The sequence below is a fragment of the Triticum urartu genome, chromosome 7A (assembly GCF_056163025.1).
Source record: "Triticum urartu cultivar PI428250 chromosome 7A, HENAU_Tu73, whole genome shotgun sequence".
NCBI lineage: Eukaryota > Viridiplantae > Streptophyta > Magnoliopsida > Poales > Poaceae > Triticum > Triticum urartu.
Window position 1 is genome coordinate 669,653,593 of NC_141879.1, and position 24,325 is coordinate 669,677,917.

The following is a 24,325-nucleotide window of genomic DNA, read 5'->3' on the forward strand; positions in this document are numbered from 1 at the left end:
TTTTTTGCTTAAATGATCCAGATCTATTATTAAAGTTCACCGTAAATACGAAGCATCTCAAACATAATAAAAATTATATCGAGATTCTGAGACCATCGAACGATCATTATCACCGCTAGAACGAGTCGCCGGCGCACCGCTGTCGCTGCTCCCCTTCCGGAGTCGGCTTGACATTGATGATGACAGCCGGAAAGTCTTCGTGCATGTGCCCCTAAGGACCATCGCCCTGAAGTCGTGGTCGTCGCTGTTGAACCCTTGAATAGATTTGAAATATCTGGTGCCACACGAGGAGAGACTACATGAATCTACGCCAGACCTCCTATTTACTCATGCAAAAACAAAAATATAATTCTAGTTAGTGTTTTATAAAATACTCCCATTATAAAGAAAAATATAAATTAAACAATCTTATAGAGTATTTCTTTACAGAAGGAGTAATTAACTTTGCACACTTATAATCAAACTCCAATAAACTTGATACTCCCCAAAAATAGTCAATTTTCCTCGTAGTAAAAAAACATCTCTCAACTCCCAAGCTGGCACCACCGCACCTCGGCGAGACGGCGACCGTCTCCCTCGTGCCGTCGTCGTCGCCGGCGATGGCGTCCCAGCCACCGCCTCCACCCCACGAGCTCGACCTAGAGGCGTTCCTCCCGTCATCTCCCGCCTCCTCCGACGCCGACGCCGACGCCGACGCCGATCACCGCCGCGCCGTCGACGACCTGCTCCTCCTCCTCTCCTCGTCCTCGTCCGACTCCGACGACGAGCCAACCCGTACGCCCAGCACCAACCACAAAGCTCTGACCCGCATCAAAGCCCCACCGCCGCCCGCTAAACCTTCCCCATCTCCTCTGCCATCGCCTTCCGCGTCCCCCCGGAGATCCACATCCGCATCGCCGTCGGCGACGCTCTCCTCCCTCGCCCCGAGAACCTTTTCCAACGCCGCCGCCGCCTCGTCGAGGCCGCTCCCCTCGCTCTTCCGGGGTGTCCGCCCCAGCCCCAAACCCGGCGCCGCCCTCGCTGCCGCCGCCGCCGCGTCCCGTGCTGTTCTCACCCCGCACGCCGCTGCAGTTAGGTCGCGGCGCACCGCCTCCGCGCCCATCGAGAAGCTCCTCGACCAAGCCTCCGAGGCAGAGGAAGTAGCTGACAAGGCCAGTGAGGAAGTGGTTGCTAGGGTGACCGTGGAAACTGTCGGCGGGGATGGGGTTGAAGAATTGGAAGAGGACAAAAAACACGGAGAAGTGGGGACTGAAGAGAATTCCAAGCCCTCAGAATCGGTGGGCGGAGGCAATGTCGATTCTGGTGCCGCGGAGAATTTCGATGTGCAGGAGCAACTTGGGAGTCAAATTGGGCTTGTTGATCAGGAAAATAGTGATGAGCAAATTAGAGATGGAAATTTGGTGGAATCTGTTGAGATTGTGGATCAGGATGGGTCAGTGTCCGATGAAAAGACTGAGGACGGGCTAGAGGTTGAAGTTGAATGTTCTGACACTGATTTGGAAGAGCAAGCGGAATCTGAGGGGATCATCGATAGGGTGGTCGAAGAGAGGTTGGAGATGAGCAGGATGGCTGAAGAAAATGCGGAGGAAAGGCGAAAGGCACCAATGAAACAGTTGAAGCGGGCCGAGGAGTTCGAGAAGAGGCAGGCCTCATTTGGGCAGCACTGGGAGGAGGGAGCAGCGGCACAACCCATGCGCCTGGAGAGGATTGGGAAGGGCCAACCAGCTATTGGTTACATGTAGATCGAGGTGGACAACCCGATAACTCGTGCCATGGCTTCTCCATCTTTTAGACAGGAACATGGCTCTCCTCAGGTCTTAGCAGTACATAGGAGCTATATTGCGACGGGTATGTCCAATGGATCTGTTATCATTGTCCCAAGCAAATACTCCATCCATCAAGCTGATGATACAGATGCAAAGGTTAGTCATTGCCTCCTTGGTGATGTTGTGCATATTGTCTGTTTGGTCAAATACTACATGGTTTATTGGTATGCTTCAGATGTTGGACTTCAAGATGTTTCAGTATTAATTATGTGGTATGGATTTGAAGATGATTCATTAGAATACCAAACTTCGATACAAACATGGCATTTAGCATTTAGGTAGAACTTTAAAAGCATACAAAATCTTAGATATGGGGCAGAAACTAGAAGGTGCCCACCAGGAATCTGCTAAAGTGACTCATTTGCATCTGAGCCCTATTAACATGACAGAAATTACAATTGCTGCAGTGCTATGCATCAGTGACAGTAACCCTTGGAATAAATCTGCATAATAGCTTGTTATTTTCGTCAATCCATCTGGTTGTATAATAGGGAATAAAGAAGAGAACACTGCTTGCAGCACAGAATAAAAAAAACTCATCTGAATGAATGCAGTACATTGGTATTGCCAGCAGGACTTATGCATAACCCTGTCAGATATGCACATTTTATGGTGTTGCCAGAAGTTGACCCCGTGGGGTTTATGCACACACTAAAAAAATTGTGGGGTCTATTCCTTGTTCTCATAATGGAGTGTAGGCCAAGGAATACCACATCCTCCATAGTGAGGCCACTTATAGTCTTTAGCAGTTGATGGCAACAAAAGAAGAGAAGGGTTACCTTGGTATTTTTATTAAATGGCTCGGTACTCAAATATTCGTATATTCAAAGCAACCATCCTTTTGTGCCAGAATCTAATTACACCAAATTCGATTGATTTAACATAATTTCAATTGCAAAAGCTGTTTGATTGTATTACATTTAAGTAAGCACAACCAATGCCTTGAAGATGATTATGATACATCTCTATGTTCTTTTAAGGACAAGGAACCGGAAGAAACTGTTGTTTTTTTATGTTTAGCTCGCCCAAATCATCAAGGCATTTTTAACTCTTTGTTCTACAGTTCCTCAATCTATGCACAATCGACCCTTGTTTTCTCTTCTCTTGCTTGCTCGTCGAAAATTATTGTTTTTCCAAGATAGTGCATGAACTCGAAAAGTATCTTCTGGATTTGTGCTTACTGCACATTTCATGTGTTTGCCAGTCATATAATAACTCAGTCGCTGCACATATAGCTATTAATCTTATAAGCCAGTAACCAGTTGCTATCAAAAAATCTTTTGGATGAACCCTGGAAAATAGTAAAACTGTAATACTTGTTATGGTTTGAAATGAGGACAGCTTTCCTAGATTAGTGGCTCTGAAGTCCTGAGAATTCTATGTCACTTTGATTTTTCGGTCTATAAAGACTGCTTTTATAATTTCAGATGTTGTTCTTTTGGAACCAAGGTGTGAAAACTCAATCACCAGTGACTGCCATGTGCTTTAACCCGCAAGGGGATCTTCTGCTAGTAGGATATGGTGATGGTCATATGACAATTTGGGATGTACAGAAGGCTACTGCAGCAAAAGTCATATATGGTGGGCATACAGGAGCTGTAGTGCATGTTTGTTTTATCTGCCAATCTAAAGCCATCACTGGTGATTCAAAAGGGCTTGTTCTTCTGCACACATTCTTGATTATCCCTGTCATTAATCGCTTGACTGTCAAGGGAACCCAGGTATGTAGAAACATCATTTTGTCCATTGTGCACATATTAACCCACTCGATCCCCTGTTAAATATATGTCTGCTCTGACAAAACTTAACTACACTTTGCCAGCGCCTTTTTGATGGACATACTGGAATCGTGCTCTCAGCCTGCCCTCTTCTAGCGGATGAATCCTTTGGTTCTGGCAACTCATCTATGCAAGGCAACCTAATAACTTCCTCGAGTGGTGGTCTTGGGAGCATGATGGGAGGTTTAGTTGGAGTAGATTCTGGACGGAAGTTTTTCAATGAAGGTTCTTCTCCAATGGAGGATGGTGTTACAGTCATGTTCATTATGCATCAACATGCTCTTGTGGTATGGGTGATATATTTTACTATCTGTTATGCTGTGAACTCATAATTGTGGTAACTCTTGTACTGCTTGATGATGTTCTGTGGTTCTCCTGCTAGGTTAGACTCCGCACCAACAGTGACCACGTTGACCATATTGAGACCTTCTCTAGACCAGAAGGAGCACGAGAAGGGTCAATTGCCTATGCTGCATGGAAATACACATCATCCTCGAGTGATTCATCGCCAATTGGTAAGATTAGACCTCCTTAGACATTGACAATGATCGGTAGTTCCTTATATTGGTAAATTGTAGTTTCTTGGGCTAAAGATGACAACATTATATAGATGAAGAGCCAGTATCTTGGCTTGCGCTTGTCTGGGACCGTCAAGTGCAAGTGGCAAAGTTTGTTAAATCAAAGGTGATCAAACACAAGGACTGGAATCATGATAGTGCCGCCGTTGGTGTTGCTTGGTTAAATGATCAGGCATGCAAAAGTCTCCCCTTTTGGTTAGTTTATGTTCTTTTCCCAGTTGTAAAATCAAGTTACTCTTTTTTTCCCATCCAGATGTTAGCTGTCCTTAACTTGAGAGGGCAGCTCTGCCTGTTCTCAAAAGATGGCAGTGAGCTTCGCAGGACTATCTTTATTCTTGATGGTTTGGTCTTCGATGACAGCATACTGTACCATACACATTTTTCTAACAGGTTTGGTAACCCTGAGAGGCATTTTAACAACTCGGTAGCAGTAAGAGGTGCTACAGTATATATTCTTGGCCCAAGCTTTCTTACAGTTTCGCCACTTCTTCCATGGAAAGAGTGGATTGAAGCACTAAAGAGGGCTGGTGATTGGATGGGTGCAATGGACATGGCAATGAAGCTTTATGACGGTCACACACAGGGTGTTGTTGATCTTCCGAGAACAGTTGATTCCATAAGGGAAGCCATAATGCCGTATCTAGTAGAGTTGCTGCTGTCATATATAGGTTATGTCTTTGAATATATTTCAATTGCATTGTCAAACCATACTGGAAAAGGGGGAGCAGCAGATGGCCTGATAGACGCCGATAGATCACTGCTGACAGAGAGAGAAGAACAATATGCTCGTGTAGGAGGGTGCAGTCGAGTTTTGTGTTCACATTGGACGGAATGACATCCTGTTTGATACAGTCTTCTCTAAGTTTGTTGCTGCTCAAAGTGGAGGTAGGCTTGTTCTAATTAACTCATATAAGAATTACAACCTTCCCATTTTGCTAAACTCTGATTTTATTTTGTTCATGCCTGAAGTTGACGCAGTCCTCCTTTCCGTGCTTAAAACAACTTTCTTTAGATCATTCGTTGTTACATCCTGTGTTCCTCCTTAATTTTTCTCTACAAGAATGCAAAGGAAGACAGTTTTCCTCTTTCTGTTCTAAGTTGCAGGCATTCTGTAAATCTCTTTTGGTGGTTGCTTTAATGGGTTCTAGTTGTGTAGCCAGGCATTTTTTCCCTTCCTTCTGTTGCTTTGACTCTATTTAATTTGGAATGAGTTTACTTGCACTTTTGAAGATTCCACAGCCTTTTTTGAGGAAGATTTCAGAGGATATTTACATTTATATTTTCATGTGGAATAGTATAAGAAACGTATTGCGTATGTCAAGTTATCTGTTTGCTGATAAGATTGTGCACACACATGTTTCTGTTATTAAATTGCTGCTATAACTTAAAAAGGCTGACATGACATGAATAACAGGTATATTTCTGGAGGTACTAGAGCCATATATGTTGAAAGATATGCTTGGTTCTTTACCACCTGAGGTGAGTTCCACTGAGGATTTTGTAGTGTTAGTACATAAATTTGCAAATTATGTAATCCACATATACACTTACACAGTTATACATTTATGCCAGTTTGATTTGTAGATCATGCAAGCTCTAGTAGAGCATTATAGTGGCAAAGGATGGTTGCAGCGAGTCGAACAATGCATTCTTCATATGGATATTTCATCACTGGATTTTAATCAGGTATACATAAAACTTGTATATCCAACTAGTGTAAGAAGTACATCTGTAGATCTTTCTCAGACATGTTTGGTGTTTCATTGTCTACATTCATTGTCCAAGAAAAAAAAATCTTTTTCAGTTTCTTCTGGTACTATTTTTGTCGTTTGGACTAGTGTGTTTCACAATTATGCACCCACATGATATTGCTGTACTTGTTCTGTATGCAGGTAGTCAGACTCTGTCGTGAGCATGGGTTATATGGTGCTCTAATATATTTATTTAACCAAGGCTTGAATGATTTCCGTTCACCTCTAGAGGAACTTCTATCTGTTATCCAGAACGCTACTAGAAAAGATGCTACTTGGTATGTCATACTCTTGCCAGAAGGAGTTGTATTAAACTTGCACATAATCACCTTGCTCATAGATGAGATAATAGTACACATTATGTTCTCAAGTTATTGATATGTGATTTGAGCATACTTATGTTATTCTGAAGTTCCTGATTGAATATCTGTTCTCGTAAATTGATTAATCAGAATTTGATAATTCTCTTAGCATTAGTTACTTGGCCATCATTGCAATTTACATGAATCTTCATTCGACATGCATCTTTATGTTTTCTCTGGGATTTCTCTATGACATGCATGAGCGTGAACAAAAATGTTGATACTAAGCAAGGAAGCTCCCATGCTTTCAAAGGAAGTAGGCAAGAACCACAGTAGTACTTGGTTAGAGTTGCTTGATTTGGTTTGATATTGCTCGTGGGGTAGTTCTGTATATGCAATTGGTATTTCTTTTAGAATATTATACTAGTGCTAATAGAAGGCAAGTTTCTTACCATATTTTCACTTTAATAGCTACAGAATGCTTGTTTATCTGCAGTATTGCTTCCAGGGCCTAGCATTTCCTCCAGGTTAGTAGATTTACCATTCACGGTATCTTTTTTACCATTTCATTAATTCTATGCGAGTTTACTATGTTTTTCCTGTGCTGTTGGGCTTTTGGTGGGCCTAGAACCTTGCAAATTATGAAGTGTGTTAGTAAAACTATATGCTTAAATTGTGATTTTCTAAAATTTAAGAGTTCAGATTTACCATAAGATGCTTGGTGTTGTGTCAGTTTTTTTTGAGAAAACGCAAAGAGCTTTGCGTTTCGTTGCATTGAAGAGAAGGGATATTACAATCCTCCTAGGAGGCTGGGGCTACAAAAGACTGTGTACTCGGTCAGTGGACGTCCCAGGACGTGGACAGGACTACCCTGAGCCCCTTTGCCCCGGCTTGTGCCCAGCATTTGGCTTCCGTCTTAATCCTATGCACTAATGCTTCTATCGATGGCCGTGTGTTTTCGAAAACACATTCATTGCGCTGCTTCCAGATCATCCAAGGGACTAGCATGGCTATGGACTGCAATCCTTTGCGCAGCGCATGCGGTGTCCCTCCCTTCGTTCGCTGCCACCAGTCTGTAAGTGAGGGTTCGTTGTGTGGTGGCTGTGCTGGAATGCGTGTCCAGTCCAGGGTGGCGTGCCAGGCTTGCTGCGCGAAAGGGCAGGTCAGGAGTAGGTGCTGGATGGTCTCCGGCTCTTGATCGCAGAGGAGGCATCTGGGGTGGTGTTGCAGGCCGCGACGGGCCAGCCGTTCTGCTGTCCAGCACCGGTCTTGGCTGGCCAGCCAATGGAAGAATCGGACTCTGGGTGGCGCCCAACTCTTCCATGTCAGCTTCCATGAGGGGCATCTCGTGGATCCATGAAAGGTCGCGGCGTAGCAGGACTGCGCCGTGTAAGTGCCGTTTGCCGTCCACCTCCAGAGCATTTGGCCAGGAGCATTTGTGAGGGTGATGCGCTGCACGGCCTGCCAAAGCCTCAGGTATTTCCCAATTTCATGTATCCCAAGCACTCCTTGGATGTCTCGTGCCCAAGCGTTGCCTGTTAGGGCCTCCGCCACCGTTCTCACTTTGCGCCTCCGCTTGGGTATGCACTGGTAAAGCGCAGGGGCGATCTCGCGGATGGATTGCCCCTGGAGCCAGCGGTCGTCCCAGAACAGGGTCGTCAATCCGTCACCGAGGATCATGGTGGTGGAGGCAAAGAACAACGCGCGCTCCTCTGTAGTGAACTGCAAGTCAAGCCCTTGCCATGCGCGGTTGTCGTCCGTGCGAGTGTACCACAACCATCGCAACCGCAGTGCCAGGCCAGCGCGCTCCAGGTCCCGTATCCCCAGGCCGCCATATTCCAGTGGACGGCAAACATGGCGCCAGTTGACGTGGCAGTGCCCGCCATTGGCAGTTGCACGTTCGGCCCATAGGAAGCCCCGTTGTATCTCCTCCAGCTGCCTCAGGATCTTCTTGGGGGGGGGGGGGGGGCGGGGCGAAGGCGAGCAGTTGGTGAACCGGGATGCCTCAAGCACCGCTTTGACCAATGCGAGCCATCCAGCCTTATTCATGAGCCATGCTTTCCAAGTTGGAAGCCTGGCTGCCACCGAATCCACGAGGGGTTGGAGCTAGGCGGCCGTGGGACGGCGCAATGTGAGCGGAATGCCGAGGTAGGTGATGGGCAGGTTGGCCGTCCTGCATCCGACATGGGCAATCGCTGCGGCCGCGTCGGGGTCGCCATGAAGGATGGTGGCCGAGCTCTTGGCGTAGTTCACCTGGAGGCCGCTAGCTTCACCGAAGAGTGTAAGTATGCCCTTGATGGCCTCCATGTCTCCCGGTGTGGCGTGGCAGAAGAGCATCACATCGTCGGCGTATAAGGAGATGGCCGGAATGGCTTGTTGGGGGTGCAGCTGTTGCAGGATGCCGGACTCGTGTGCGCGGCAGATGAGGAGTCCGAGGGTGTCCACGGCGAGCACGAAGAGCTGTGGCGACACGGGGTCGCCCTGTCGCAGTCCGCATCAGTGCCAAATCGGCGGCCCTGGCTCGCCGTTCAGCATGATCCTGGTGCTCGAGGTCGAAAGTAGTATCGCAAGCCACTCCCGGAACCGAGGCCCGAACCCGTACCGGTCCAGCACCTCGAAGAGGAAGGGCCAGGATAGGGAGTCGAAGGCTCAACGTGAGGTCAAGTTTGAGCATGACTCTAGGGGCCCCGAGTTGGTGCAACAGCTTCATGGATTGTCTGACCAGGACAAAATTGTCGTGGAGGCTCCGACCTGGGATGAATGCATTCTGGTTGCAGCTGACCAGGTCGCCCAACCTTGGCGCAAGGCGAAGCGAGAGTACTTTTGTGAAGATCTTGGCCACGAGGTGTATCAGGCATATCGGCCGGTAGTCGCGGAGCTGACAGGCATCGGCGCGCTTCGGGAGCAGGGTCAACAGGGCCTGGTTAAGTTTGCTGAAGCCGCGACCGCGCAGCAGAAAGAGCTGATGGAAGATGTCCAGGAAGTCCTGTTTGACCATACTCCAGCATGCCCGCAAGAACTCGGTTGTAAATCCGTCAGGCCCAAGCGCCTTGCGTGCTGGGAGGCTTTTGACGGCATCCCATATCTCCTCAGGGATGAATGGGGCATCGAGGCAAGTCAGGTCGCGAGGCTCAATGAGCTGCGACAGATCCAGCGAGTGACCGCGGGTGGGGGCCGAGCCCAGCAGCTCGTCGAAATGAGAGAAAGCCGCCTGCGCCATCCCTTCCTGGTCCGCGATCACGTGTCCAGCCATGGTGAGGCTGTGGATGTGGTTCTTCTGCCAGCGGAAAGAGCACTGTTGATGGAAGAATGTCGTGTTGGCGTCTCCATCCTTGAGTGTGGTGATGCGTGCCCGCTGCCTCGCAATCGTGCGTTCCAACGACGCAAGCCCAAGGTATGATATTTTCAGCTGCCTCCGCAACCAGTCCTCGGGGGGCGAGAGCACCCGATCCTCCTGGGCCTTGTCAAATCGCGAGATCAGCTCACGGGATATGGCCATCTTGTCGCGAATGTTCCCTTTTGACCTCGCGCTCCAGCTGGTCAGCTTGCGGGCAGTGGCCTGGAGGCGGAGAGCCGAGCGCCCAAAGGATCCGGATCTTGCACCGATCCCCAGGCTGCGGCCACCGTTTCATGGAACCCATCCAGCCGCAGCCAAAAGTCCTCGAAGCGGAAGCTTCGGTGCGCCGCGTGCGTGGGCGAGCAATCGAGGAGGAGGGGGCAGTGGCCTGAGACGACAGAGGCAAGGCAGCGCAGGTGGCAATCGCCGTGTGCGTCTTCCCAGTCCGATGTGCAAAACACACGATCCAGGTGCACGAGGGTGGGCCGGGACTGCTCGTTGGACCAAGTGAATCGACGTCCATTGAGGTACATCTCCTTCAGCGCGAGGTCGTTGACGAGGCGACGAAATCTGCCCATCATGCGGCGGCACAAGTTGCCATTGTTCTTGTCGTCGTCGCGCAGAATTAAGTTGAAGTCACCGCATAACATCCAAGGCCCGGGGCAGTCTATGCGTATCTCTCGTAGTTCTTGCATGAAGGAGACCTTGTCAGCGTCTTCTTGGGGGCCATAGACCACCGTTAGCCACCACGGCGCGCCGGTGGCCGTGGTCACCTTGGCCGTTATGGCGTTCGTGGTGAACATAGGATCCGTGATGGTCACGGCCCTGCTCTTCCACGCGAGCAGTATGCCACCCCGCGTGCCCAGGGCCGGTAGGTACGTGTAGTCATCGAATTCTGAGCCAAGGGTGTCGAGGACAACGAACGAGCAGACCAAAGCCATTTTAGTTTCTTGTAGGCATACAATGGAGGCCACAGTAGTATCAAGCAGCGATCGGATAGCGGAGCGTCGAGCTCGCGTGTTAAGGCAGCGGACGTTCCAGACTGCGATCCTGAGGTTGTGATCCATGGGTGCACATGGTCGACGGTGTCTGCTGCTCGTGCGGCCTAGGGCGAGCCGGCCGCTACCGCGCGTGCCACTGGAGCTGTCGTAGCGGCCATGTCCGCCGGGATGTCGCGGTCTACCAGGGTCGCAATGGCCGAGAGCACCGAGCACGGGATTGGAGCCGCGAACAGATCGTCGTACGCCTTCATCTTGGCGGCCGTGATCCGCTGGTTAGTTCCAACTATCCCGAGGGTGCGCAGGATCTGCACCTGGGCCCTCCTCTCCGCAGTGGGTGGAGCCGCCGGTGGGGATGCAGTCGCGGCTGAACGGCCATGTCTTGGGGCGAAGTTTAGTGGACGGTGCGGCCTCTTCCCGGGCGTTGGCAGGGCAGCCTGGACGTGCTTGGTGGCGGCTGCGAGGAATTCGCCCAGCGTCCAGGTCTTCGGCACGGCGGCGCGGCTGCGTGCCCTGCGTAGTGTGATCGGGGGCGAGGCGAATCGCCCTGGCGTGGCACGGCCGGAGCCATGCAGGACTCTATCCGGCGTGGGCTGGGCATTGGGCCTTGGCGTCTCGGGTTGGGCTTGCGGCCTGTGTAAGAGCGTCACCTGCGTGTTGGGTGCAGGCACAGGCAGCAGCGGGCTGGTGGGCATGTTCGCGCCGCGAGCGGGGCTTTCCCCGCCCTCCATGGCGCGCGCGTGGGGCCCGGAGGACTGGTCAGCGGCCTCATCCACCACAGGTGCAGGCGTGGCGAGGGCTCGGCTTTGCCCCGACAAGGCAGCAGGCTGGCCGGGCTGCGCAGGCTGCGAGTCGGGAACCTCGCTCACCGCATCCGTATCCCGACAATGCATGGGACCAGGCGAGCCAGAAGTGGCCCCTCCACGATCGACCTCGGGTGTAGTGCGCGCTGACAAGCCAGAGGTGGTCCCTTGGCGATCGACCTCGGGTGCAGCGCGCGCAGACGAGCCAGAAGTGGCCCCTTCGCAGTCGTTCTCGGGCGCAGCACGCACCATCTGGTTTGAATCCCGAGCCAGCTCGTGGGGGTTCGCCGCGGGTGAGGGGCCAGTGCTCGGCGCTTGGAGCGGGCCAGTGGCCCCGGCCGGAACCGTTGCAGCCAAAGTGGCGTTGCCAATTGGCGCTGTCGTCACAGTCCTGGCGGCTGCCCCCTTATCCACAGCTTTGGCCATGGGGCCCCTTTGCAAAGCCTGCCTTTGTCTCCCCCCACCTTTTCCTTTTCTGGCATGGCGACGAGGAGGGTGGGCTCCTTGCTGACGAGGCCATGGCGTCATGCCACGCCCATCGTGTCGTACGGACGGCGTGGTTTTCTCGCCGGCCGGAGTAGGCCACGCGGGCGCCACAGTCACCCCATCGGAGCGGACAGCGTGGTCGTTGGCCCGCCAGAGCGAGTCGTCCATGGCCATGCCGTCCGCCCGGCCAAGAGGCGGCGCATCTGTGCGCCGGCGCTTGCGGCCCCGGCGGCATGCCCGCCCCAGGCCAGGACCGGGAGCGCGGTTGTTGTTGTCTTCGCGCGCAGCGTCTCCGTCACGCCCACGGCCGTTCTGGGCGTGGGTGGGCGGGGCTCCACGCGCCATGACGCGCGCCACCGTGATTGCGATCAGGAACGTGAGGATCTGGATGGTGGGTGCATCGGAGCTCAGGCGTGCCGGAATCTGCTCGACGATTTCCAGGATGGCGGTGCGGCGAATGGTGTTCGGGTGGTGCGTGCGCGCCGTCAGCCGGAACGTGGCCAGGTCTTCTCGGGAACGCGTGTTGGGGTGGAGGCGCTCAATCCAGCAGCTGGTTCCCAGGATGTGCTCTGCCGTGGAAAGATGCCAGGCTTGAGCAGGGACGCCGCGAAGCTCCAGCTCGACGCAGAACTCGAAGTCGCCGGAGCCAGCATGGGCGAGCTTGCTCCAGGGCCGGATGGAGAGCGAGAACCGCGACGAGTTGATGAAGTGGTCTCCATCAAGGCGGCGCTTTGTGGAGTGGGAGCCGAATAGGATCAGAAAATCCTCGGGGTGGTGCGCATGCACGGTGAAGTCGCCATCGCAGAGCTTGAAGGTGTTTATCAGCACATCGGCGACCTCGGCGGCAGAAACCCGAGGCCTATTGCCGGTGACGGAGGCGACCATCGCCCGGCTTAGAACGGCCTCCGCCTCCTCCATCTCAACCGAGTGCGCCATGATCACCCGCACAGGCTCGGGCTCGCGCGGTGCGGGCGTGGTCACCGTGGGGACGGGGGCCGGGGGAGGCGGTGGCGGGAGTGCGGCCTGGCGCTCACGGGCAGCAGGGCTCGTGCGGTCAGCCTGGGCATGCTCCACGGCGACGGGATGCCTCGAATCGCAGGAGCGCGAGTCATGGCCTGACTCGAGGCACCAGCGGCATCGAATGTCATTGGTGCAGTCCAGGACCCGGTGGCGAGGGTCGAGGCACCGGAAGCAGAGCCCCGCGACTTCCTCCGGAGACGGGCTGCGCCGGCGCATCTGTGGAGGATTTGGCTCGACCGGCTGGCGCGGACGGCGCTGGCGATGCCGGCGGCGCGGCTGCTGGTAGCCCTCCGCGTCAACCTGGACGCTGCCAGAGATGCTGTGGACCTCAGAGCGGGGGCCGAGGCGGGCGGAGGCTGGGAGTCGAGCGGGTGCCGCAGTCCTTGGGGCAGGGGGCGCTGGCGGCGCCGCAGGAGGCGGCGGTGTGCGGGCGACCTCGCTGTACGAGCGCGTCGAGGACTCACTCTCCGTGTTGAACCAGCGGTCGCCGGAGAGGGTCTCCCGGTGCTCGACAGGGTCGGCGCCGGCGGAAGCCATGGCAGGGGGAGGGGTTGGGGGAGGGGAGGAGGGCCGCCGGCGGGGATTCGACGGCAGCGGGGCTAGTGGGAGGCGGCGGGGAGGGCTAGGAGAGGCAGGGAGGCGGGGAGCCATCGTTGTGTCAGCTTGACGAGACCACATCTGCATACTTACTTCCAGCAGGATTATGTTCAGAAACAGGAATAATGAACTTGCTGTATAGGGTGCTCTTATAGGACAATTCAATTCCATGATATGTTATCGCATGATCTACTTTTTGCAGGGCATGGAATAATTCCCCGAGCGCAGCTTCATTCAGTGAGAAAAGAACTTCTGCAATTCATGCTTGAAGAGTCTAAAATGCACACTTCTGAAGTATTTAAGGGTTTCAGTTCTTCTTCCGGAAAATGCCCAAACATATGCTATCTACTATGGATGGATACGGAAGCTACTCTGGAAGTTGTCAAGTGTGCTTTTGCACAAGAGAATTTTGAATCTACTTCTAGTACTCCTGATGCATCTGTGTCCAAGGATGAAGATGATACCAATATTGAAAGAGAGAGTCAAAATATCTTATTGCAAGGTGTAGTCGACACCATCATTCATATTGTTGGTTTGGAAAATGAGGCAATCCATTCCATTGTTGTGGGTACTGCTGAGTCAGAGGAATCAGAACTTTGGCCTACAGTGAATGATTTTGGTTATATAATTGAATTTGTGTCCTTTTTTATTTCCAATAAAAGGGCAAAGTCATCTCAAAGAGTTCTTAAGCACATTCTTAAATACCTCACGTCATCCAGTACTCCATCATATGATGATAAAAAGATGCCAACTCAGAAAGAAGTTCTTCAGCTCTTCAATGTGGTTCCTCAAACTGACTGGAATTATGATTATGTGTTGCATCTTTGTTTAGATGCCCATTTTCATCAGGTTTGTCACCACTTACCTTTAAAAATTCACCTTTATAATATAGCACTGCTGCTCAAAAAGGCCTTTCAGCCTATAACTGTAAATGTTATTGTTACTATACAGGCATGTGGCAGGATATATGCAGCCAGAAATCAAAATTTGTCTGCTTTGGATAGTTACATGAAGGATATAGTGGAACCATACCACGCTTTTATCTTCATCAATAAAAAGTTATTTCAGTTGGCAGGCGATGAAGCTTTGTCGTTTCGTTCTACAGTAATATCTTGTTTCGCCGAGCTAGTCAATCTAAGCAGGTGAGATTGCTGATTAATGTTTTAACTAGCATATATATATTCTCCCCCTTCAGTTTTTTGCTTGCTGGTTTGTCTTTTACTGAATATGCTCAATTTCTCTCCTGTCACTTCATTTTTTAGGGAGTGCGCATTTGTCTTGTTCCTTGATCATTTTCAAAATCAGATCCAGCAAATATTGTCAATGCTTCCTTCTCACAGCCGCAGCCACTTTCTTTTCTTGAAAACTGCAATGGAAGTAGACTTGTCAGGCAAACTTGACGTCAGCGCACTAACTGGCAATGAAATTGTTGAACGCCTGTACTTCTCTGGTGAACTCGAAGATTATCTGCAGAGATTATCAAATTTCCCAAAGTTTGACTGCAATCTTGTTTCTATGATTGATGAGTTATTTGAACCTTATCTGAAGGTATGCTTATCGAGATATTCAACATTACTATATTTGATATGGAGCCTTTTAAGCATAATGATATACCTTTGGGTGGAGCCTTTAGCCATCAGTGTAGACTGTAGTAGAGCCTTTGACTGCTATACCACTATATTGGCACAAAAAGTTGCACTGAGAGAACAATCTATCGGCAAATGGTAGCGCAGTGATTTGCCATAAGCGTTATATAGAATCAAGAGGCAGTATGTGCTTTGCAAATATGACACCAGCATCAGCTGCTTTTTACTTTTTGGAGCTTTGCAATTCGATTTTATTATATTTTAAACTGCTGTTCATGAAATGAATACTTTTCAGTTTCTTTATTCGACAATTTTGTGAAGAGATGCATTATTGATTTTACTAATAATAGTGAATAACCTAAAACTCGGAAGTAACATTATGTAATTTGTTAGGTTGAAGTATTTTAGTGGCAGCACATGTTATGTGAGATCATCATCCTTTTTTGTTAATCAAATACACTTTTGTTGCACAGCTTCTGTGTCAGTATGAACCAAGGTCGGTCCTGAAGTTTCTGGAGACTTTTGATAGCTACAGATTGGTAGGGTGTTTGCAGTTATGTCTAGATTATGGAGTTACAGATGCTGCTGCATTTCTGCAAGAGAGGGCTGGTGATGCTCAGAGTGCACTGGCACTTGTTCTAGCTGGACTAGATGAGAAAACTAGCCAGTTTATCACTTCAGTGGAGAATACGTTTTCTCAGAGGGTTAATTGGATCTATGCCACTACAATTTTCGTAAGTTGGAAATATGCCATTACAAAAGCTCAAGTTGGAAATATGCCACTACAACTTCCCCGTACATCTATCTATGCCATTTTCTCAACTTAAACCAATAACGGTTCAAATAATACATGTATTCTGGTTTGTACTGACGTATTTACCATACTACCCCTGTTTCCAACTTTCATCAGCACGTTTGGGACTTCCCGGCGCCAAAAAGTTCAAATAATTCAAATTTTGGCAAAAAATTGAACTTCTCAGAAAAATCTGAAAAAATTACAGAAAATCATGAACAATATTATGAGCCTACTGTTCAAATCTGAGCCATTTCTGTGCACATATGGGTCCTTAAACTGACATGCAAATAATCTGGCCAGAAACTTCAACAGCATTTCTGCTCAGTTTAATACAAATTAACAAGCACAATTCATATCGATTCATAAACAGGTTCACAAGCAAGATTTAATTGAGTAAATAGGTTCACAAGCACGATTTAGTAGAGTAAATAGGTTCACATAAACAGGTTCACAAGCACGACTTAATTTCGGCAGCCGCTAGCCACCAAGCCAATAAAGAAGGCTTCTTTTTGCACCATTTGTAGGCTGCCCTTCTGGAGGTGGAGGTGGAGGTGGAGGTATAACCGGCGCAAATGGAACATTCTTCTTGACTTTCTTCCCTTTAGATGTCTTCTTCTTGGCTTTCTCTTGTGATGCAACTTTCTTCACGGGGTCTTCTTTTTGGTTTTCTGTTGTGTTGTAGCTTTCTTCACAGGAGTCTTTTTCTTGGTCTTCTCTTCTACCGCAGCTATCTTCACAGGTGTCTTCTTCTTGGCTGGTGCATTGACCTTTTCAGGTGCCTTCGGCTTCTGTGGAGTTGTTCTGGCCCTTTTCCTGCATTGACAACATGTGTTTTAGATTGAGAAATCATAGATTAAGACAAGTGCAGTAATTTACCTTATAAGATTAATAAGGACTTCATCATCTGTTGCATCACCATCTGTTGTAGCCGTTGTTTCACCACATTTCTTCCTGCGGTACAAACAAGAGAAATCAGTTTTGTGATAGATTAGTCATGAAAACAAATTCAGAAAATACTTATGCTGTAGCAGATGTTGCATTACCTTTTGTTTGTAGGTGTAGATGGATCCTCTATAGGTATATCATCATCTACCGCCATATATTCAGGATTAGGAACCTTGCATGTCTTCTGCATGTGCCCAGGTTCACCACACCTCTTACACTTGACTATTTTCCTTCCAGGCTCTAGCCATCCTCTAATTCTCTGAACTCGTGGCCTACCAGCCACTGTTTGCTGCAAAGGAGGGTGGACCTTGACACCCAAATCCACTTGGATCCACTGTGACTTATCTGTCATGGAAGGGATATTCCCAGCATACGCTGCCTTGAACTTATCCACAGAATAGTAATCATCCACATATATTTGAATCTCAGCACCATTGATGCTACAAATGAAGGCCAGTGCATGCATGCATGGCTTTCCTGAAACTTGCCAAATTCTACAAGTACATGTTCTATCTTTCAAGTTGACAATGTGTCTTTTGACAAATTTGAGATCCAACAACGTGACTTCTGCCTCATGTTCACTGGTCCAAAGAATCTTGTTTCGACCAATGGTTTTGCTGAGAGCATTTAGCTGCTTAATGACATGAGGAAGAATCCTACCCTTTAGCTGCTTACTTACTTGTCCTCTAATATAGAACTTCTCTGTGATGATCTCCCTAATTTTGTCAAAAAGGTTCAGGACATTGAGCCCTTTGAAGTCTTTTATTTGCTTGTTGAAACTCTCGGATATGTTGTTTGTCAAATAATCAACCTTACTGGCCTCTCCAAAACCACATCTATACCACAACCTATTGTGATGAATATCTAGATATTCAATAGCCGCTGGATTTGCATCCTGGATTTTCTTCATATGATGCATAAACTTTCGATGTGAGAAAGACCGTGCAGCTGGATAAAGATTATCTGTGTACACTTTACCATGGAATTTCTTCATAAAATTTGCATACAAGTGCCTCATGCACTCTCGGTTTTCACAATTAGGAAAGACAAGGTCAATGGCAGTCTCTAATCCTTTGCATGCATCACTAGAAATAACAAGACCAGGTGGGGAACCTATAGCTCTATGCAATTGTTTCATGAACCATTTCCAGTTTTCATCGGTTTCAGAATCAAACACAGCAAATGCTACATAATATAGCCAGTTGTGTCCATCTACAGCAGTTGCTGATGCTAACTGGCCCTTAAACTTGCCATAAAGTGCTGTTGAGTCCACACCAACAAAAGGCCTACAACCAGCTAAGAAACCATCGATGCAAGGCTTGAATGCAACAAACATTCTGTTAAAATGGTATTTATCTCCATTTTTTAGGAGCTCTATCTCTACAATACTCCCTGGGCATTTATGTTCTATCTCAGCTTTCCAGTTAAAAAGCAATGGAAAACAATCTTCATAACTACCATGGATTTGATCAAGGGCTACCTTCATACCGTACCAAGCCTTATTGTATTTCAGCTTGATGTTGAACTCATCTTCCAACTTCCCTTTGGCGTCTTTTGCACCAACACCAGGATTTTTCTTCACCCAATCCCCAATCTTATCTGCAATCCATCCTTGTGAAGCCATTTTGCAAATTGATAATTTTGTAGTTGGACAGTTGTGCTCAAATGGAAGCGGTTTTATCTGCAAAAATCACAAGGACTACATAAATGAGATGCAACAAAAAATAACTACATAAGATAAATAATAGCATTAGACAACCCATACCATGACTGTTCTACCATCTTGCAATGTGGATGCATGTATGCGCCATGGACATGGCCCATGTGCACACTCAGCAATGAACCTAGTTTTATCTGTTTTGATTTTAGCCAACTTAAACCCAACTAAAATAGCACGTTGCCTTATAGCTTTTCTGAAAGTCACAATGTCAGGAAAGAGAGCCCCAACCCTGATGTCTGGGTTCTCAATGTCATGCACCACAGTATAGCCTGCAGGATCAATATCAACCACTTCTTCCTCCTCGTGGTGCACAAATACATCAGCGCCATCATCCTCTTTCTCCTGAATGTTGCTGCCCTGCTCAACAGATGCTGTTGGGACAAGGGCAAATGGCTCAACAATATACATGTACTCATCATCTACCCCTACGTACTCCTCAACCATGTCAAATGGGTCAGTTTCTACATTCTGGGCAGATGGCTCTACTTGTGCAGATTGCTTTAATGGTGTGTTTGCATGAGATGGTAAAGGACAATCTTGCGTATCCATCAGCAGCACATCATTGTCAGAAATAGTTGCTTCAGGCACATGAACAACATTGTCAACGACGGGTACAGGAGTTTCAGAATCAGAGTTATCAAGCACAACAACAGCCAATGTAAGCTTCTTCTCTGCTCTGTACATGTCAAACATCACATGAAGTTGATCCTTATGAGTTAGTCTAACGTCTAGCGCCATTATCATGTCAAAATACCACACAGTAACACTCTGATTCCTGCCAACTCTGAGCTCAGCACGTAAGCCATCCATTAGCACATCAATTGTGAAATCCTCCGAGTCTACGTTCCATCTAATTGTTTTCCCTTTCACATATGATTTCCTACCGCTCAGTTCCTTCAATAGAAACCCTTGAAGAACTAGGTCTAAGCTAAAAATATTCGTTGGCTCCAACCTACAAGTTTCAGGTAAAAATAGCACAGGTAAAAGGCTATTTCAATTAAAATCTATGGAAAAAAATTCAATCAATAAGAGAAGGTGTTGGGGCATGAGGTTCAGGCGTGACGTTGGGGCTCGGGAACTCACTCGTACGGCGACTTGGGGGTTGGCGACTCCATGGATGTTTCAGCAGCCGCAGCAGCGCGAGCCAACAGCCGGGAGCCTGCTCCCCTCCGCCGTGGGCCACTGCCGTGCCGCGCAGCTCCAGTCGCCGCAGGCCGCGGCGCCCGCCTCCCGCCGCCTTGGGCCCCGCCGCGTCGCGCCCAGCGGCGCGAGCGAGCGAACAACCGTGAGCCGCGGCGCCCGCCTCCCGCCGCCTTGGGCCCCGGCGCGTCGCCCGCGCCTCCAGCCGCCGTCGCCCGTGCCTCCAGCCGCCGCTCGCTAGGGTTGCTGTGCGTGAGTCGGGGTGGAGATTGGATAAGATGTGTGTGTGCTAGCTGAGGGGGTGTGTCAATTGGATACGTATGGATGTGGGGCCCTATGGATGTATATCCGCACGTATATGGGAAGTATATGGCTGAGTATTGGAGAAAATGGCATAGATAGATGTACGGGGAAGTTGTAGTGGCATATTTCCAACTTGAGCTTTAGTAATGGCATATTTCCAACTCACGAAAATTGTAGTGGCATAGATCCAATTAACCCTTTCTCAGATATCCTCAGAGGGTAGCTCTGAAATTGAGCAACCAGCCATTGTTCTAAAAACGAACGAGGTTCTTTTTCTCGTACCTATTGAAATACTAACCAAGATTTGTATCATCTATTGCATAATTGGTAACATGTTTGATATTCTATTAAGGCCCATCCGGTGCTTGATGCGTTACGTTCCTCCATTGGATTGTGCCAAAGGAATTCACAGTACTCAGACCTAGAGAAGTCTCAATTACTTTGGTTTCATCTGCTTGATTCGTAAGTTCTGCTAAGATATACATATACACTTTCTTACAAGGGGGGACATCTCTCACTGCACTGTATTGGCACTTTGTCCTATTATTTGGATCTATAACTAGAATTTTGATAGTCATTGCTGATTTCTGTTAGTAGTGATTTGTTATTTAGCAGATGTGATATTGTTCTCTTCACTAGTAATACAGCATGGGCATGCTTTGCAAATATATGTACGGTTCAACACCTAAAGGTACCATCTCTATTGCTCATTGGGTGGGGTCCTTGACTCCTTGTAAGAGGCCACAGGAGCTGGGCGGGGACAAATGAGAATATAACATAGGATCAGTTAAACCTTACTCAACTGATGATTAACTCTCCCGGAACTCTTCTAACTAATGCAGTTATGACGTAGTTTGCAGTGGTTCAGTTTGATATTTGTGAGTCTGATCGCATGGATGATTAAGAACATTTGGATCCCACCCAACTTGTACCTTATATAGTTCTATGGATTGTTGCTAGGGATATGATCCTAAAATGTGCTGGCTGCTGATCTTATGCCATTTTGGGAACTAATAGTGTTCAATTGTCTCAAGGGAGGCTTATTGTCAAATACTACTAAAAGATGATTACTTGTATAAGATCAGATCCAAGTATGGAGGTTAAATTTAAAACCACATAGGTGGGGGGTTGATTGATGCAAATCTGTGTTGACCACTCTCCCTAAGACTAATCTATCACAGGCAACAGTGGTTGCTTGTTCTTGAAGAAAAGAGACTAATCTATCTGTGAATGAAACTGTAGCAATATCGCAATCGATGCCTTTCTTCATGGTTGAGATTTTAGACACAGGAATCCAGCGGGCAAAGGCAATTCTTGAAATATTATGCCATGATAAATTAATCCATTAGATTTATGACATGCTATCTAGAAATCTGTGATCAACATATAGGCTATAGCTCTCAAGTAGTGTAAAGTATTTTTCATACTTTTAGCTTGCTGAGATCTATCAGTGATCAACATATAGGCTATAGCGTCAAGTAATGCCGTTATGTTGTTGATGCAGTTTCTCAGAACCACTGAAAAAGTTGTATGGAAGCAAGGATGTAAATGGAAAACGTTGTTGGTCTGAGCGGGAGGAAACAACAAACGGACATCGAACAGGCAAAGGATTCTCACAACAGATGGGGATTTCAGCTTATCAAAGGTGTTCGAATACTCTGCGGAGAGTATTCTCACAATTCGTTGGAGAGATAATTGAGGCAATGGCTGGGTATATACCCCTACCAGCAATTATGTCAACTTTTATCCGACAATGGGTGTCAAGAATTTGGTGATTTTAAACTTGTCATAGATAGAATGCTGTCTATGTATCTTCATCAAAAAAGAATACTGGTACATATTGAATTTCATCCCTTTGCCATTTACTTCATAAGTATATCGCAGACGAAATTCAATGAGAACATCACATTTTTGGTTATTTTCTTCTGTATTTTTTCTAATAGTAAAAATCAAGCTCCTCCGATACCTCGCTTGTTTGCAGGAAACAGCTAAGTCAGTTATCGAGGATGATTCGTTCTATACCTTGAGCTCATTAAAGAGAGGGGTTTGCCATGGATTTGCTCCACATACTTTTGTCTGTTGTGTATGCAACTTCTCACTTTCCAAAGAACAACTTCTCACTTTCCAAAGAAGGTGCTGTTTCAGCAGTTCGAGTGTTCAGTTGTGGACATGCAACACATCTTCACTGTGAGTGTGAACAAAGCAAATCATCCAGTAAGGATTTTCAAGACGGATGTCCAGTTTGTCTCTCAGCAAGTGACACACAAGCCCGGAACAGATCACCTATAATATCTGAGAATGGGCTACACAGGCACTCCATGGTTGAAAATGAAGTACCATATGGCGTCCATCGTAATCACGAGACAGATCATGTTGAGAGATCTCGCAGGCTTCAGCAGATGTCATGGGTAGGAATATTTTGAGATATTTTTTTCTGCTAGTGTAATAAATTTCTCTGTTGTGACTAGGTGCTTGCCAAAAACTTGACTAGTCTGACATTCGAAAGCCCTCATCTAATTATAAATTGCGCTATCTCTCTTGTATTGAATATGATATTATATCCCTGTTTTAGTCCTCTAAGATGTTATTATGGGACAGGGAGTAGATATTGGGATAATATCATACGGAAACCAACATTCGGTGAAAACTTCGTGGAAACCATATTTTAAAGTTTTGAAAAATTCTGAAAAAAATATGGGATGTTAGGAAGGTGATGTTTTATTGCCACTCAAAATTTCAAATTGAAACACATTGCGAGATGTGAGCTGTGTATTGGTTATGCTATTAATCTCTTGTATAGGGTCTTTGTTGCTTATTTGCCTACGTATGTGCACGTATTATATTGGCCTTTGATCAGTGATATATATCTCAGTTAGTTCCTAGTTTCTCAATGATGATAAAATGGATATGGCCTATACTCTGTATTTCTATAGTACGTAGTTGTAAAAGTTTTTGCCATGATATTTCCTTTTGCAGTTTGAAATACTGAAAAATCTCCAGAAAGCTCAGAAGTCTTCATATTTAAACTGTACCTCCGTTTGAACTTTCTCCGCCAGCCATATATCATGAGAAGGTACATAAGAGAGAGTTTGGTAGGACAATCCAGCAGATATTAAGTTCGAAGTGAAAAACCACATATGGCACATGAGGGAGCCCGAAAATCAAAAAGGAGAAAAAGTTGAGTGGGAGAATCCATCAGACATTTGGCTAGAAGTGAAAAACCACGGAAAATATGGCACACGAAGGAGCAGAACCAAAGAAATCAGGGGATTGGCTTCCGCCAGAGTTGAGCATAATCGGTAACTCTCTAATTTTCTCGGTCAACTGAATAAACAAGAGCATCATAATATTGATCTAATCTTGGACTCTTATGTCCTTTTAAAATCTTATATGCAGGTTCTGACAAGAATCAAGTGCGGTAGACTATGCAATGGTGAAAAGGTGCAAACACCTGAGAAATCTGCTTTGTCCATTCGTGCAATGACCTCAAAGGTCGGCTGCTGCTCCGACTGCTAGAGTGAGGAAAATGAAGTGGGATGTAATTCGTGATAAAGGAGGGAACTGCATGCAATGAAGTTCTTGATATGGTTCAAGATGTACTATCAGCAGAGGCTACGGCTGTGAAATATGGCTTCCTCCTAGCTCAATCCTTGGTATCATAATTGAAGTCAGTTCGGGTAACTTGGAGGTTCTAGCTCGGCCCCTGGAATCGCTTCAGCAATTTTCCATGACATTTATTCCCGGAAAAATGAGTTTGCGAAGGTGCAATATGATCACTCCAATATGGAACTTCAAAACTCTTTGTTTTGGCTTGATGAGCCACCCCTCTATTGTACCCCTTTTAATTAATGATATAACACTGCTTTCTACTGTATTTAATTTATAAAGAGGTACTTTACGAGGTTAAAAACATGCGGTAGACTATGTTAGAATTATGAGTCCTGCAATTATATTCAAATTACTTGAAATTATTGAAATATGTATTTGTGCATGTAATCACCTTACATATTTAGTATGGAATTAATACTTGATGAAATGCACTTAAGAATATATTTTGTCCGTAAACAAATGTAAGACGTTTTAGGTCACTTTGTATTTATACTGAAAAGACTACCCGGTACATTGATAATTGGAAGGAAACAAATATAAGACATTTTAGGTCACTTTGTATTTATACCAAAATAGACTATCCGGATATATTGATAATTGGGAGGAATTAGGTCATGAATGAGGTTACAACCTTGGAAGGAACTAGGTCATGGATTAAGTTATGACCCTAATGGTGACTTGCATGATTAATAATGAATTTATACATGGTCATGGTGCATCGCTCACAAGTGTGTGTTTCAAGGACTCAAT

General features: G+C 47.2%; 1 protein-coding gene, 1 non-coding gene and 1 pseudogene across 3 annotated transcripts; 1 reads left to right on the forward strand and 2 right to left on the reverse strand.

Moving 5' to 3' along the window:
- The first annotated feature begins 464 nt into the window (after nt 1-464).
- Nucleotides 465-23,982, forward strand: LOC125519304 (uncharacterized; annotated as a pseudogene). Its single transcript, XR_015610225.1, has 18 exons — nt 465-1,922; nt 3,254-3,547; nt 3,649-3,891; nt 3,987-4,119; nt 4,215-4,354; nt 4,436-5,067; nt 5,597-5,661; nt 5,767-5,868; nt 6,075-6,211; nt 6,707-6,762; nt 13,679-14,325; nt 14,428-14,618; nt 14,739-15,024; nt 20,319-20,428; nt 21,471-21,677; nt 21,948-22,374; nt 22,943-23,265; nt 23,363-23,982. The product of XR_015610225.1 is annotated as an uncharacterized LOC125519304 (transcript).
- LOC147961248 (uncharacterized) lies at nt 6,777-8,190 on the reverse strand. The gene has a single exon (XM_087534378.1). It carries the CDS (start codon nt 7,913-7,915, stop codon nt 7,073-7,075), a length of 843 nt encoding a protein of 280 aa, XP_087390504.1. The 5' UTR covers nt 7,916-8,190; the 3' UTR covers nt 6,777-7,072.
- LOC125520087 (uncharacterized) lies at nt 16,125-20,267 on the reverse strand. The gene is made up of 5 exons (XR_015610226.1): nt 19,607-20,267; nt 18,569-19,475; nt 16,902-18,484; nt 16,735-16,809; nt 16,125-16,671 (listed from the first exon to the last, which is right to left on the reverse strand). It is a non-coding gene; the product is annotated as an uncharacterized LOC125520087 (transcript).
- Nucleotides 23,983-24,325: the final 343 nt, after the last annotated feature.

Coding starts and splice junctions, on each gene's coding strand:
- LOC147961248 (XM_087534378.1), bottom strand. CDS start 7,915: ATGATCCTCGGTGACGGATTGACGACCCTGTTCTGGGACGACCGCTGG.